This window comes from Nyctereutes procyonoides, unplaced genomic scaffold (genome assembly GCF_905146905.1).
Source record: "Nyctereutes procyonoides isolate TBG_1078 unplaced genomic scaffold, NYPRO_anot_genome, whole genome shotgun sequence".
Classification (NCBI taxonomy): Eukaryota; Metazoa; Chordata; class Mammalia; order Carnivora; family Canidae; genus Nyctereutes; species Nyctereutes procyonoides.
Window position 1 is genome coordinate 8,497,411 of NW_026575051.1, and position 17,591 is coordinate 8,515,001.

At 37.4% G+C, this 17,591-nt stretch overlaps 1 protein-coding gene across 1 annotated transcript in view; it reads right to left on the reverse strand.

Moving 5' to 3' along the window:
• Positions 1-17,591, reverse strand: part of KIF6 (kinesin family member 6) — a 375,439-nt gene that overhangs the window by 268,322 nt on the left and 89,526 nt on the right. The window contains exon 6 of the mRNA XM_055329543.1: positions 5,021-5,150. Within this exon, the coding sequence (XP_055185518.1) occupies positions 5,021-5,150 (130 nt within the window). The remainder of the gene's footprint in view (positions 1-5,020; positions 5,151-17,591) is intronic.

Below are 17,591 nucleotides of genomic sequence, written 5' to 3' on the forward strand. Positions count from 1 at the left end.
CAGAATGTCTTGATCAATTAGATTTGATTAATTGACAGAAACACTTCAGTGGTAAGATAGAAAAGTATCAAGTCATACTTGCTACTGGTGCGCTTTGACACTAGGTCACACACAGTTCAGCTTGTACAGTTTATCCTCTGGCACAACAATTCAACTGTTTAAAAAACTCACCCTAAGGACATAATCAGGTTTTATTCAAAACATTAGTAGGATTACAGAAATTATTTATGAGTTCTGAATAAATAAGAAGAGGACGAAGGTACTCTTAATTACTTTTCCTTAGAATGCTGGCTGTGAATAGAGAACACTAAAGGAAAGAGCCCTCTACTTTGTGTCCCACAGATTCAGACTCTGTTTTGCAAATGTTTTCTGGTTACCATGGCAACTTCTGGATGTCTCTGTGTAAATGGGAAATTGGGAACCTCATTTTTTAAAAAAATGATTAGTGTGTTCTTTTTATCCTGGTAAGCTCATTCTGTGCTGACAAATTACATTCTGACAGCTAGGTTGTAATCTAAAACATACTTTTTTAGAGACTCTGAATAATAAAGTATTTCCAGGGATTGATAGTTAGTCTTCATTTATATTTTTATGTATTTGCTTTCAATGAATTCAAGAGATAAATGGAAGCCCTAAATACTTGCTATATTTTTAAATAACTCAGAAATATATCCTCTCTTGAAAAAAAAGCGACGTAGTTCAATTTGATTATTGTGTACTTGTGAGAGGTAATAAAAGGCAAGAGCATAAGCTTCTAAATCAGTCAGACTTGAGGCTGAACCCTGGCTCTGCCACTTGCCAGTGTGTGTGACCTTGGGCGAGTAGCCTGATTCTTTGAGCCTCAGTTTCCATCTGTAAAATAAGAATCAAAAATTGTATATACATATAAAAAGTGTAGAAAGTGTCCACAAAAGTGTCAAGTCTATTGATCAGGTTCTCAATATAACAGAGTAGCTATTATTACCAAAGAAAAAAAATAAAAAGCAAGCAGAAAAACATCTAAAACCTATCAGACTTAGTTTAGAAGAAATCAGCCTTCTACAGAAAAAAATGAATAAATAAAAAAATAAAGCACAACTAGCATTATTAGGCTTGAACTTTGTCAGGTTTTAGCTATTTATGATACTATTATTAGACACTCAGCAGTAATAGGAAAAGACTGTTGGAATTCTGTAAGGTGGTGGAACATGACAGATACTCTGGCACAACGATGTCTGAAGTCCTCAAAACTTCAGAAAACAATAGTCTGAAAATATGCAGTCAGCTAAAGTCAATGCGTAACTTGGAAATATCAAATAGCCAAGCTTTTAAGCTAATAGAGGTCATGGTGAACCAGGGCCAGGGGCCCTCCATAACCCATTCAAGATGAGGGAATATAATTGTGAGGGGGAGGCCTTGGTTTCTGTAGGGATGAGTCACCTCTGGAGGAAAGTTAGCATTGTGGCAGGAACAGGCTTCTCTACCTGTTTTCTAATAGCATTTACGAATTTACCTTTTCTCTCTTTCATAGTCTCTTGGTGGCCAGGACTCAGGAGTATCCTATATCTCTAGGTTTGCTCTTTATTTTTATTTGTTTAAAGATTTTATGTATTTATTTATGAGAGAGAGAGAGAGAGAGAGAGAGAGAGAGAGAGGCAGAGACACAGGCAGAGGGAGAAGCAGGCTCCATGCCGGGAACCCGACGTGGGACTGGATCCCGGGACTCCGTGATCACGCCCTGAGCTGAAGGTGGCGTTGAACTGCTGAGCCACCCAGGCTGCCCAGGTTTGCTCTTTATTAAACTGTGTATGGAGAATTAGGATTTTCTGTAGGCATTCTAAATCTTTTGTCATTATAGTCTCTAATTCTGCATCTGCTTCTACTTTTTTAATCTTCAATTATCATGACAGATAAGAGCATTATGGATGATCACATGGGCAATTAATGCTGAAGCAAAACACAAATGTAAAACATTGGGAAGTAAAAGATATTTTGAAATTAAAAACTTCATAAAACTTGCTTTATTTTTTTGTAATAATAAATTTATTTTTTATTGGTGTTCAATTTGCCAACATACAGAATAACACTCAGTGCTCATCCTGTCAAGTGCCCTTTAAATGAAAATAATAATTTCAAGGGTCTTAAATCCATGTTATATGTGGCACATAAGCTCAACCTATATAAGTTAGTCTACTGAAAATCATTCATGCAGAACTGGTTAAAAAAAAAAAAAACAGCAAAACTAAGGATCCAGAACAATAACAGATGTCAGCACTATGCTTTCACTATCTGAATTTGGTTTCCATTTATTCATCTTATATCTTAGGCAGTACATTTTGGAGAGTAGAAATGGACAGGAAGAAAAAGTCATTTGATAGATATTTTCTCAGACTACTTATCTTCCCAGCTTACTATCTTCACCTACTGCTTATTATCAGATATAAGGTAAAACACAGAACTCAGGGAACATGGTTTAAAAACGAAAGTGCCAAGAATATACAATGGGGAAAAGACAGTCTCTTCAATAAATAGTGCTAGGGAAAGTGGACAGCTACATGCAAAAGAATGAAACTGGACCACTTTTTTACACCATAAACAAAAATAAACTCAAAATGGATTACAGACCTAAATGTGAGACCTGAAACCATAAAACTCCTAAAAGAAAACACAGGCAGTAATCTCTTGGACATTGCCCTTAGCAACATATTTATGGATATGTCTGCTCAGGCAAGAGAAACAAAAGCAAAAATAAGCTATTTGGACTACACCAAAATAAAAAGCTTTTGCACAGCAAAAGAAACCACCAAGAAAACAAAAAGGCAACCTAGTGAATGAGAAAAGATATTTGCAAATGATAAATCTGATAAGAGGTTAATATCCAAAATAGACAACTGATAAAACTCAACATCCAAAAAACAAATAACTCAATTAAAAAATGGGCAGAATGGGATCCCTGGGTGGCGCAGCGTTTTGGCGCCTGCCTTTGGCCCAGGGCGCGATCCTGGAGACCCGGGATCGAATCCCACGTCGGGCTCCCGGTGCATTGAGCCTGCTTCTCCCTCTGCCTGTGTCTCTGCCTCTCTCTCTCTCTCTGTGTGTGTGTGACTATCATAAATAAATAAAAATTAAAAAACAATGGGCAGAAGACATGAACAGACATTTCTCCAAAGAAGACATACGGATGGCCAACAGACACATGAAAAGATGTTCATCATCACTTACTGTTAGGGAAATCCAAATCAAAACTACAATGAGGGGATCCCTGGGTGGCTCAGTGGTTTAGCACCTGCCTTCGGCCCAGGGCATAATCCTGGGGTCACGGGATCAAGTCCTGCATTGGGCTCCCTGCGTGGAGCCTGCTTCTCCCTCTGCTTGTGTCTCTGCCTCTCTCTCTCTCTCTCTGTGTGTCTCTCATGAATAAATAAATAAAATCTTAAAAAAAACACACACACACAAGACAAAACTACAATGAGATATTATCTCCCACCTGTCAGAATGGCTAGTATCAAAAAGACAAGAAATAACAAGTATGGGAGAGAATATGGAGAAAAGGGAACCTTTGTCTCTATTGATGGGAATGTAAAATAGTACATCCACTGTGGGAAACAATATGGAGGCCCCTCAAAAAATTAAAAACAGAACTACCATAGTATCAAGTAATTCTACTACTATTTACCCAAAGAACACAAAAACACTAATTCAAAAAGATATAGGCACCCCTATGTTTATTGAAGCATTATTTATAATAGCCAAGATATGGAAGCAACTCAAATGTCCATCAGTAGATGAATGGATAAAGAAGATGTGGTATAAATAAGCAATGGAATATCACTCAGCCATTAAAAAGAATGAGATCTTGCCACTTGCAACAACAGGGATAGACCTAGAGGGTATCACGATATGTGAAATAAGTCATACAGAGAAAGACAAATACTATGTATGTGATCTCACTTATATGTGGAACCTAAAAAACAAAACAAACAAACAAAACCAAACAGACTCTTAAATATAAATAACAAACTGGCAGTTGCCAGAGGGGAGGTAGATGAGGGATGGGCAAAATGGATAAGGGGATTAAGAGGTACAAACCTCCAGTTATATAGTCATTAATACTGTAGTAACATTGCAAGGTGCCACTGGTGACCACACTTCTTGTGGCAAGTATTGAATAATGTATAGACTTGTCAAATCAGTACACCTGAAACTAATACAACATTGTATGTTAATTATACTTCAATTAAAAAAAAGAAAAAATGTAAGTGCCAGTGATAACAGTATGCTGTTCATTTGGGCAGCTGTTCCCACAACACTCTCCCCACCACCACCAGTCCATTTCTTTATTGCAATATCACTGGGTGACAGCCTCACTGGGTGAGAGCTTTGTGACTCTCCATCTCCAATCAGTAACTGTTTGGGGTCAGGGCCTCTGACATGCTTAGTCAGTCCTGGCTCCTGTCTAGGGTACCGAGGTGAAATACAGGCCCAGTTAGGTCCAAACGTTAGATTAACAATAAATAAGTTTTAGTATAAATACATCCCAAATATTGCACTGGGGCATATTTATACTACACACAATGGCAGTATTTGTGGATCTGCCAACAACAGCTGCAAATACATACAGCACTTCTCATGTTCCATGTATTGTTCTAAATGCCTTATACATATTAATTCCCTAAATACATGAAAATATATGGATATGAAAACATATGCCAATATACGGATGATCTGAGGCTAGGAATAATGAATTGTATATTTTTAAAATTTGAAATTATGCAAAAACTTCTATAATTAAAGCATTTAATGAGTTTTTATTGATTATCTGCAAACTACTACTTAAAAATATAAAAGTTAAGAGCCTAGACTTCAGTCCCTGCTCATTAACTAAGCTGAATGACTTTGCAAAAGTCTCAATTCTCTGTATCTAGGTTTTCTTTTCTGTAACATAAGATTTGGATGAGATTATTTTTAAGGTTGTGAGGTCCCTAAAATTCTATCATATCTTATAATATGGAAAAGCAGCCTGCAGAGAAAAGTTTATTACCTCTGCAATCATTCTGTTGGTGTCTCCTAAGAAAAGTAGATTCAGAGCTTCTTCTTCTGTGGCTGCCTGATGGAGAGACAGGTTTTTCAGGTGAATGTTCTGATCAGGATCCTCCAGTATTGTCACTTTCCTAGGGAAATGGGGAGCAACAAAACAAGGTACTTTGAGAACGAAAAGGACTTGAAGTCTTATAGGTTTATTTTTAAAAAGCTGTATAGTACTACGTCTTGAACTTATAAAATCAAACAATAGGGATCCCTGGGTGGCGCAGCGGTTTGGTGCCTGCCTTTGGCCCAGGGCGTGATCCTGAGGACCCGGGATCAAATCCCACGTCGGGCTCCCAGTGCATGGAGCCTGCTTCTCCCTCTGCCTGTATCTCTGCCTCTCTCTCTCTCTTTCTGTGACTATCATAAATAAATAAAAATATTTAAAAAAAATAAAAATAAAATCAAACAATACACAAGATACTATACGGTACTGGAGTCACATCAAACACTGACATTCCCTTGACAGTACTATTAAATAGTTTGGGGGCTGAAAAGTATATCACAAGCTCCTGATTTACAGCCATCTGTCTTTGCAATCATCGGATCACTAAATCATACATATTCTTGCTGAATTAAAAGTACAAATAGACAACCTCCTACCTATATATCAGGAAAGTTGTTTTTTTATCTGTCAAAATTCTGTTTCTTACATAGGTAATACACTAATTCTTCTCTTCTAATTTTTCCCTTTTGTTCAATTTCATATCACTTTCAATTTACATGACCTTTCAAATTGGTTAGCTTATCAATTTAAGCATGCTGGAAATTGAAGTATCTGTCATCTCTCCAGCAGCTATTACCTTGTCTAGTTTTCTTATCAAGGCGAGTTTTAAAATTCTCAAGAAGTCTTATAATAAAGTTCTAGTTTGTCATTATTATTATTTATTTATTTATTTTTTGCAACATATCTTTTCCCTCCATTACAACCTTACGGTCAAAGCTTTAGGTCTGGAATTACGTTCATCTATTACAACTGCCTTCATGGGACGCCGACATCACTTCCTCCCCAAGTGAATCTTAACCCTGTTTCCAGAGTTGTTTCGTCAATACTCTCCTTGGAGTCCTTTTAGGACTTTTTGCAACTGAATACAATGTGAACTCCTTATACTCTGCTTCAAAGGCCCACAGATTCAAGCAATAAAATTACTAGAGAGAGTTCCCTTCTGCCTCTCGAGTTTTGCTTCCTTGATAGTCTTAAGAATTGTTAAGGAAAGAAAACCTTATAATTCGCTAGTATTGCCAAAAAGTACCTCTGCGTATCTGCACTTGCTTAAGGCATTTGGAATTGATGATAATAAGTGAAGGTTGGCATCATCATCTAGTATTACTTTTCCTTTAAAAGTATAAGTGGCAAATCAACGTATCACTTGTCTATAAAAACACATTTAGAATGCCTTAAAAATAAAGATTTTGCAAATATCATTACTTTTCATCCTTCCCTTTGGTAAGGAGGTTATCTGGGCTTTCATATGTAATTTGTGGGTACTTCAGATACTAATTGCCAGAAGAAAATGTAGCTCTACCAGCACATCTGTGACCAATATGTAATAATGTACTCCTTTGCCAAGTTTTGGACTCCTTTTTGTCTCCTTCAACAATACCAACTAAGATGGAAAAAGATCTCTTCCCTTAATGAAAACAAGTGTATTTTATTTATTTTTCAACAAGACTCATAAGTGAGCTTATTAAAAATGCTTAAGAGTTGAAAAATGCTTGGAAAACACGAAGGCATTTTTTAACTAAAATGGATGAACTGTGTTCTATTTTTAGGAACCCTCTTTATTCCTTAAACTTTATATCCACCCTGATCTTCTAAAGTGCTCAAGAAGGTTTAGCTAAATTAAATCACTAGGGACACAAGTCAGAAATTCTTCCTAAATCCACAGATTCTAGATGTAAGGAACTAAGTAATACTGGAAGGAAGATAAAAACATGAAACAAGTGATGAGATGGTATATTAAAAGTGAAAATAGAAGAGAGTTCTTTTTCAACACGAAGATAAAAAACAAGTTCTCCAACTCTGAGGCAAAGTCACCCATGATACATGTTGAACGACCAAGCCAGAGAGAGCAAACTCAGAAGAGGAGGAAGGTGGGGGAGCAAGAAATGATTCAAAGAAGAGAATGCTCATGCTCTTTGGATATCCAAAGTATGCCAGGCACCAGCACTGTTTCATTTAATCCAGTTGTTCTCACCTTGGCTGCACACCAGAACAACCTGTGGAATAAAAAGCAAGCAAAACGCTGGCACCAGGTTCCATTCTAAGAGATTTTGGTTTGATTGTCCTGGAGACCTGGTCAGTATCAGAATTCATAAGAGCTCCAAGTCATTCTAGTGTATAGTCAAGGCTTCTAGTGAAAGCCATTGGCTCCATCTTTAAAAAATCCTACAAGGTAGATATACATGGGGGTTTAGGCTTCTGGTTTTTTAATATTTACTTTCCTCACAGTTCTACCCCATGCCCAAAGGGGAAAGTTACTCATCCTATTGGTTGCAGGAAGTTACTCTTGAACTAAATCTACCAATAGGCAAGGTCACTGTGAATTTTAAAAAGCTAGTCATTTCATGGGAAATTTCTTGTTTCCCTCCCTGACTTCCCATAAGCTGAAGGGTAAACTAAGGCACCCATCAGCCAACAAATAACTAATGCTCAGCTGGGGATTATTACAATCTATCTAAATAAATATCCATGGGGTTTAAAACACTGCTGAATCAAAAAACCTAAATGCTGGTGGGAATTCAACATACATACATCTCTCGCCATTGCTTCACTGAAATAAGAAAGGCAGAAAACAAGCGAGTTTGGAATTCTGTATGTGTTCATTTGTTAGCCCAAATGGGTCACTGATTTGGGATTATAGTTGCATAGAATAGTTAGAAGCATAAGGTAGAAAGCATGAAATGTCATAAGAGGCATTTGGCTAAGCTAGTGCTTTCTTCTAAATCATTCAGAACCTTTGATCTCTATTGTGGGTACTTCAGAACTCCCACACTTCTGTATTTCCTTCCAGGTGCTTGCTCAGCTTTATCACTTTGACCAAAATACAATTTGCACATGCTGCCCCTAGTTTTTTTGTATAGAACTTTCAGCTATAGAACTTTTCAACTTTTGTGACCCATCACTATGCATCTCTCCGATGCTTTTCTGATGTTATGTTTCCCTCACAATTGTCTGATTTCTTGCCCATGGAGGTTTTGAAAAGTAAATAAATAGCAGGTTGGTATCCAATTTAGTTTGGCTTCTTTCATGGCTCTCTCTCCACTTAGGGCTCATCTGTGGCCACCCTATAAAAGGCTCTACCTCTAGCATCCTTCTGGAACCTTCTGTGGTGCAACTTTCTCTCTCCAGTCAGGGTCTCCCGTGCCAGTTCTTCTCCTCAGATTCTTTCTTGGTTTCTGCCCAATCCCTTGGGCATGAGGCTTTGTACTTTCCTTCATAGCCCTGCCTACCCTCACTGAAAATCCCTTTGCACTAAGCCTGACAGCCAATGCATCTGCCCCACCCACTCTCATGCCTTTGCTCACAGAAGCTCAGCCTGAGCCATGTCCTGCGTACTAGCTCTTGCCTAGGTAGGCTAATCTGAGAGTGACAAGATTTTAGACTTTGCTGCTAGTGGAATGTGTTTTCAAAGGTGGAGGAAATAAGAACCATTAGCAAAAGTTTCTCATCAAGTTGCTTCCTTCCTTGGCCTTTTCTTTCCCTCTCTCTCTCTCACAAATCAATAGCTATTTCCTGAATCCTTAGACTGCCACTCAATTCTGACTATAATTTTCATGGGCTTGAAGGAGGGCTTTATTAGAGTTTCTTAAATAAACATCCTAATTCCAAGATGGAAACCCCCCAAACTATTTATTTTATTCTTTTTGAAAGGGCCTGTGAATAGTTTTCCCTACAAAATGTTTCTAAAATGTTTAGATTTTAAGCAAAAAGTCACTGATAGCCTTAACTTGGACACCTAAGTGGAAAAGTTCTGCTAAGTATACTCGGCCTGCTTAATGATGGGGAAGAAGCAGGCTTTGTGTTTTCTCTGTAAACAGAGAATCTTTTCCATTTGGCTAAGTAGTTGGAATTTGTAGACTCTTTCTAACTGGCTGGAAGACAGAGAAAGAGCAATAGCCAAGCTCTTGTTCTCAATAATGGAAGCCATCAATGAAGTCTCCCCACACCCTACCTCCACAACATTCCAATACCACCAACTTGCTGAACAGGAACTTTCCAGGAGTTACTGCAATGAATCTGGTTTCTCATTTTCATGTTGTAAACATGTGTTGCCATGGTGCGTTCTAAGTTTTTTTCTCCCTACTTGCAAATGGCCCATGTGCTTGGGCAGGTGATGTGCTGCACAACGGCACCATGTCCAAGAGGGTGCAATTCACATCATAAGTTTGTGTATTTACTATGAAAAATATCTGTCGAGGGCAGTAAAGCATCTTCTAACAAAACTAGCATATTACAACAGTTTTCCAACAGATGGCAGGGGTGCCTTTTAATAATTCACATGAAGGTGCTATCCAGAATAGAAGTAGCCCTGTCTAGTCAGTTACCTTGATTTAGAGAAATATCAATAGTAGGCAAGCCTCATGAAAATGGAAAGGGGTCCAGTCAGGTTCTTCTAAATAAATGGATATGTTTCACATGTTGTAAACACAATCACACTATTCATTTTAATGGAGAAAATATTCTCTAGTTCAGTGGTTTTCAACCTCTTTTTTTTTTTTTCCTACTCTAAGACACCTTCTCAGAAGCTCTTTAGGGTAAAGATTTGAAGAAAAGAGGAGACACAATTTTTTAGGAGACATACATAAAGTGAGCCATCCTTCTTGCATGTAAGGAATTTTAAAGGTTGATTTTCTTCATATTGACTAAAAATCTAAAAGATTTCCTCTGTTACATAAATAATTTAAACATATCCCTTGACAAAGCTTTCCAAACCTGCAATATATTTTTATATTGGTCTTAACCTAAACAAAATGGACTAAAAATAATTGATTTTTTCCCATTTATTGAAAATTCTTTCTAGTAGCTTGAAAAATATCTTATCTTTATCATTTCATCTAATACTATATCTTTTTACTGATAATGAAGAATATAACCAGTCATGTGACATTTTAGAAATTAAGTTATTTCATTTAATCTACTAAAAATATCAGTTTCTCTAGCAAATATTTAAGGAATAAATTATATCAATTCTCTATAATCTCTTTTAGAGGAAAGACACAAGAACTATTTCCTAACCGATTTTATGAGGCCAGCATTCCCTAATACCAAAAATATATAAAGACATTGCAAGAAAACTATAGGCTAATATTTCTCATTAACACAGTAGCAAAACTCCTCAACAAAATATTAACAAGTCAAATCCAACAAAGTTAAAAAAAAAGAATTTATGCCACATCCAAGTGAGATTTACCCCTAGTATACATGGTTGACTTAACATTCAAAACTCAGTTAATGTAACCCATCATACCAAGGCTGAAAAAGAAAAATTACATGATCATATCAATAGGTGCAGAAAAAGGGACGAGATCCACCACCCATTACATGATAAAAACTCTCAGTAAACAAGGAATACAGGGAAGCCTTCTCAACTTAAAAAAGACTACTACCAAAAAGCTACAGCTAACTCAAAGTATTCCCACTAAGATCAGATACAGGGCAAGGATATCCTTCTTCCCACTGCTTTTCAACATTGTACTGGAAATCCCTGCTAATGCAACACTGCAAGGAAAGGAAATAAAAGGTATACAGATTGAGAAAGAAGACCTAAAACTGTTTCTGTTCCCAGATGACATGATCATCTGTATAGAACACTGAAAGAACTGACAACACAACTCCTAAAATAGGAAGTAATTACAGCAACATTGCAGGATACAAGGTTAATATATAAAAGTCAATTGTTTTCTTATATACCAGAAATGGATAAGTACAATTTCGAATTAAAGACACAATGCCATTTACATTAGCACCCAAAAAAATGAAATACTTAAGTATAAATCTAACAAAATGCACAGAAGATCTCTATGAGGAAAACTACAAAAATTTGATGAAAGAAAGCAAGGCACCAAATAAAAGAAGACATATTCCATGTTCACGGATAGGAAGACTCAATATTGTCCAGATGTCAGTTCTTCCCAACTTGATTTATAGATTCAACGCAATCCCAATAAATTCCTAGTTATTTGTGGATATTGACAAAGTGATTCTACAGTGTATATGGAGGCATCAAGGACTCAAAATTGCATGGTTTTCCAAAAATGAATATTTTACACATCAAATACTATGCTTACACTGGTACTTCCTTCTTACACTAGTGACTTTGCTAATTTCCAATTATATTCAGCCATATATATCATGCTCCTTCTGGTGTTCCAGACCCACAAATAACCCATCATTTAATGAAATGCCATATTTGACCTAATTCCATATAGTAATTATAGAGCCATATGTTAAAAAATTTATCTTCTTTAGAGCTACCAACTTTTTTCCCAAAGCAAATATTTTTCCTGTCTTTTTTCAGATATATTTGCTTTCTCATTCAAATTTTGTAGTTGCACCATCAAAATTATGTGGTCAAGTTTTCCACATTAGAAGAAATTATAGGAGTAATTAGATCTAGAGGCCATGGATTTCTAATTTTGGAAAACCATAGAATTTCCTGTCAGAGAAATAGCTTTATACACCTTTAAGATTATGCTATTGCATTTGACGAGTTCTGCGATTACTTTTATTTATTTTAATTTTAACATAAAGTTTATTATTTTTCCAACTATAAAAGTCATACATGCTTCTTGTGAAAAAGTTTGAAAATTTTTAAAAAGTAGAAAGAATTTAAAAAAATAAAAACGGAGTCCCACCACAAGGACAATGATAATACATTGATATATTTCCTTAAAGCAATTTTCTTATGTGTATTTTGCAGGTTTGTGGTAAAATATAAGTGCATGCATGTTATTATATCCTTTTGTATTAATAATACATATTCTCCTATTTTTTAGGATGTAGGTATAGGGAAGGAAATAAGGGATTCATATTGAATATTTTTCCCACGGATAATTACTTGTGACTCACAGTGCAGGCTGCCTTTATGGGATCTGTCCTCCTCTTCTGTGTAACTATTAAGCTCTGATTTTTGTTCAGGGAATTATGTAAAAACATTTGACTTTCCCAGACTCCCTTGCAACTACAACTGGCCATGTAATATAACTCTGGTCAGTGACAAGTAAGTGAAAGCAAAGGATAAAGTTCCTGAGAAAGACTATTAAAAGGAAAGGCTCAGTTAGTATATGCCTATTTCCTTATTTTTTCTTCCAGGAATGTGGATGTGATGCTGAAGATGCTGCATGAAGACTAAAGCCACCTGCTAAGAATGGCTTCAGCAGAATGATAAAAGGGAGCCCCAGTGGCATTCTGGAGCTTCTATAGCAGCCCTGGATCCAATCTCTAGAATCCTTACTGTGTGTGCAGGGTTGGGGCAGGGTAGTGGCAGGGGCAGGAGGCAGGGGTGGGGGTGGACAGACTATTTGGTCAAGCCACTGTAAATTGTTATAAGCAGTTGTTAGTTAATTCACTAATGAAAACGTTCAATCCAGTAACTGAATACCTCTTCCTTTTATCCATATTAATCAGTAACATGCTATAGAATATGATTCTAGTTTATCTGTTCTCTCTTCTCCATCTAATTCTCAGGTGGTACATTATTATTAGAGTTTCACCTAATTTGAAGCATGACATCATTGGTCCTCTCTCTCTATGTTTCAAACATTTCTTTACTCTCTCTGGTTGTTTATCTTTTCAGATAAACTCTGGACTCATCTGGGTTTTTTTTTAATAATAAATTTATTTTTTATTGGTGTTCAATTTACCAACATACAGAATAACACCCAGTGCTCATCCCATCAAGTGCCCCCCTCAGTGCCCATCACCCATTCACCCTCACCCCATGCCCTCCTCCCCCTTCCACCACCCCTAGTTCTTTTCCCAGAGTTAGGAGTCTTTATGTTCTGTCTCCCTTTCTGATATTTCCTACCCATTTCTTCTCCCTTCCCTTCTATTCCCTTTCACTATTATTTATATTCCCCAAATGAATGAGAACATATAATGTTTGTCCTTCTCCAACTGACTCATTTCACTCAGCATAATACCCTCCAGTTCCATCCACGTTGAAGCAAATGGTGGGTATTTGTCATTTCTAAGGGCTGAGGAATATTCCATTGTATACATAAACCATATCTTCTTTATCCATTCAGCTTTCGATGGACACCAAGGCTCCTTCCACAGTTGGGCTACTGTGGACATTGCTGCTAGAAACATCGGGGTGCAGGTGTCCCGGCGTTTCATTGCATCTGTATCTTTGGGGTAAATCCCCAACAGTGCAATTGCTGGGTCGTAGGGCAGGTCTATTTTTAACTCTTTGAGGATCCTCCACACAGTTTTCCAGAGTGGCTGCACCAGTTCACATTCCCACCGACAGTGTAAGAGGGTTCCCTTTTCTCCGCATCCTCTCCAACATTTGTGGTTTCCTGCCTTGTTAATTCTCCCCATTCTCACTGGGGTGAGGTGGTATCTCATTGTGGTTTTGATTTGTATTTCCCTGATGGCAAGGGATGCAGAGCATTTTCTCATGTGCATGTTGGCCATGTCTATGTCTTCCTCTGTGAGATTTCTCTTCATGTCTTTTGCCCATTTCATGCTTGGATTGTTTGTTTGGTGTTGAGTTTAATGGGTTCTTTATAGATCTTGGAAACTAGCCCTTTATCTGATAGGTCATTTGCAAATATCTTCTCCCATTCTGTAGGTTGTCTTTCAGTTTTGTTGACTGTATCCTTTGCTGTGCAAAAGCTTCTTATCTTGATGAAGTCCCAATAGTTCATTTTTGCTTTTGTTTCTTTTGCCTTCGTGGATGTATCTTGCAAGAAGTTACTGTGGCCAAGTTCAAAAAGGGTGTTGCCTGTGTTCTCCTCTAGGATTTTGATGGAATCTTGTCTCACATTTAGATCTTTCATCCATTTTGAGTTTATCTTTGTGTATGGTGCAAGAGAGTGGTCTAGTTTCATTCTTCTGCATGTGGATGACCAATTTTCCCAGCACCATTTATTGAAGACTCTGTCTTTCTTCCAGTGGATAGTCTTTCCTCCTTTATCGAATATTAGTTGACCATAAAGTTCAGGGTCCACTTCTGGATTCTCTATTCTGTTCCATTGATCTATGTGTCTGTTTTTGTGCCAGTACCACACTGTCTTGATGACCACAGCTTTGTAGTACAACCTGAAATCTGGCATTGTGATGCCCCCAGATATGGTTTTCTTTTTTAAAATTCCCCTGGCTATTCGGGGTCTTTTCTGATTCCACAGAAATCTTAAAATAATTTGTTCTAAGTCTCTGAAGAAAGTCCATGGTATTTTGATAGGGATTGCATTAAACGTGTAAATTGCCCTGGGTAACATTGACATTTTCACAATATTAATTCTGCCAATCCATGAGCATGGAATATTTTTCCATCTCTTTGTGTCTTCCTCAATTTCTTTCAGAAGTGTTCTATAGTTTTTAGGGTATAGATCCTTTATGTCTTTGGTTAGGTTTATTCCTAGGTATCTTATGCTTTTGGGTGCAATTGTAAATAGGATTGACTCCTTCATTTCTCTTTCTTCAGTCTCATTGTTAGTGTATAGAAATGCCACTGACTTCTGGGCATTGATTTTGTATCCTGCCACACTGCCAAATTGCTGTATGAGTTCTAGCAATCTTGGCATGTCATCGGCGAAAAGGGAGAGTTTGACTTCTTCTTTGCCAATTTGAATGCCTTTAATGTCTTTTTATTGTCTGATTGCTGAGGCTAGGACTTCCAGTACTATGTTGAATAGCAGTGGTGAGAGTGGACATTCCTGTCTTGTTCCTGATCTTAGGGGAAAGGCTCCCAGTGCTTCCCCTCATCTGTTTTTAAAGACTTTAAGATTTTGCTTGGAATTTCACTGAACTCTACATATGAGAAGAATTGACCTCTTCAAGGATCACACTTCTTTCTCATTTGGAACCAGACTAACAGCTCTCCATTTACCTTCAAAGTCTTCTTTTATTTCTCACAAAAAAATGCACTACCTATATTGTCTTCACAAAGACCCTGAACATTTTATCTTCTTTTGCTATTGTAAAAGGGATCTATTTTACCATTATTTCTTCTAACTGGGTTATTCCTAGGGCTTCCTTCTTAGATTGAGTCACAAATGTACTAAAAGATAATAGATGGTCAGCCAGCCTGAGCAGCATTAGTCTGTTCTCTGGTTCACAATAACTAACTTTCTCTTTGTAAGATGTCTTCAACTGTCCTAGAACTCACTCTGAAAACACAAGGTCAGCTATATAGTTGGCTAAACAACACATAGGCTAACTGCTATGGAAGTTTCAGAGATCAGATGGAATGCCAAGATACAACATGGATCTCCCAGGCAACGGCACCAGCAGCCCCAGCTCTGATGTGGGATGGATGGAGGTTAATATCCTGGTCCATCTCTTGGTGGGGATGGAATCTTAGAGAAATATTACACTATCTATGTGACCCTCAATTTACTCATCCATAAAACGTAGATCATGATACCCACTTCCTCAAGTCAGATACTCCATTGAAAGTCCCTAGGATAGGGACCAGCATACAATAGGTGCCCATCTCCTCTCTGGAGAGATTTCTCTGGTATTCCTAAAAAGAACTTTTCCTAGGTGGATGAAGGAAGGGATTAATTCAGACCACCTCGGGATCCCTGGGTGGCGCAGCGGTTTGGCGCCTGCCTTTGGCCCAGGGCGTGATCCTGGAGACCCGGGATCGAATCCCACATCGGGCTCCCGGTGCATGGAGCCTGCTTCTCCCTCTGCCTGTGTCTCTGCCTCTCTCTCTCTCATTCTATGTGACTATCATAAATAAATAAAAATTAAAAAAATTAAAAATAAAATAAAATAAAATAAAAAAAAATTCAGACCACCTGCATTAGAATCACTTGGGATGCTTATTCAAACATATTTGAATTTTCTGGAGGTGGGGGCCAGGAATCTGCATTTTTAACAACACTCCTGGTGATTCTCATACATATAGTCTCATACATAGCTAAATGTCAAGCCCCTGGATTATGTATTCCAATTCTGTTGTTCTTTTTACTCCTGTGGCCACTTGAATGGTCCAATAACTTCCCACAATGCTCTGGAGTCTCTCTGACTCCCATCGATCTCATCCTAGCTCTACATGCTACTGACTGATTTTTCTTCCTAAAAGGCAGTTCCAATCTGCTATGCCCTTGAATAAAAAATCTCCGAGGGCTACACCCTTCTGCCAAATCCTTACATTCCTGCCTTTCCAGTCCCAATATCCTCACCTACCCCCTAACTGGGGTATAGTCAAACAGCTCTATTAACTGTGACACACCAAGCTCTATGCTTTTCCCTACCTTTGTTTCCACATGAATGCCACATTCCACTGATCCACATCCTACCTCTTCCCTCAAGGATTATTTCATATACCACTTTCTCTGTGAATCTCTTTCTGATCACTTGACCTAATGTGAGTTCTTTCTCCTTTAAGCCCTAGTCATTCTTTGTGCCTCTCTTGTGATGTTTTTCACATTCCACCTTGTGCCATGTTGTACTAGGTTTACCTACTCTGCTATGAGTTCCAGGAAAGTAAAGACTATGTTGGTAAACTAAGAGCCTAGCACAAAGTATGGAATCAAGCTGGACCTCAGTAAATGTTTGTTGAATAAATGAATGATTCCACACGACTAAGCTGTAAGCTATGAGGACTCCTGCAACACTTAACACTGTTTCATATCCAGTAGGTATTAGAAATGTGATGAATTAAACTTAACATCTCTCAACTTTTTTTCCATTGATGACAAATTATTTTACAACACAGCCAAGATTTCAATACTGGATGCTGGAGTTTACTGACTTTTTTCTAACAGTAATAACCATGGCCATCTTTGGAACTTTAAATGCATTATGTGTCCCTATTTAGGAATACTAAAATTACACTAAAGTAAGGTGACTATTTTCCTTATGGTTAAGACCAGTAGTTATACTATTTTACTTCATAAGACATACTTAGAGTCTAACTATATTCCCTTTATAGCATATGACATAAGGACTTTCAAAAATAGATGTTTTATTTTCATTTAAATTACTAAAAACAGAATACATTAAATACACATATGTCTCTATACAAATATATAGACACTTTTAAAAATAAACTTGGTATTTTGTGATCATTGTAGATTTGCATGCAGCTGTAAGAAATAATGTACCCATTACCCAATTTTCCCCAATGTTAACATGTTGTAAAACAATATTAAATATCACAACCAGGACATTGGCATTGATACAATCTACTGATCTTATTCAGATGTCCTAGTTTTGCCAGTGTGTGTGTGTGTGTGTGTGTGTGTGTGTGTGTGTGTGTGTGTTTAGCTCTATGGAATTTAATCACATGAGTAGTTTTGTGTATCCATAGCCACAATTAAGATACAGTATAGTCTGTTACCATAAG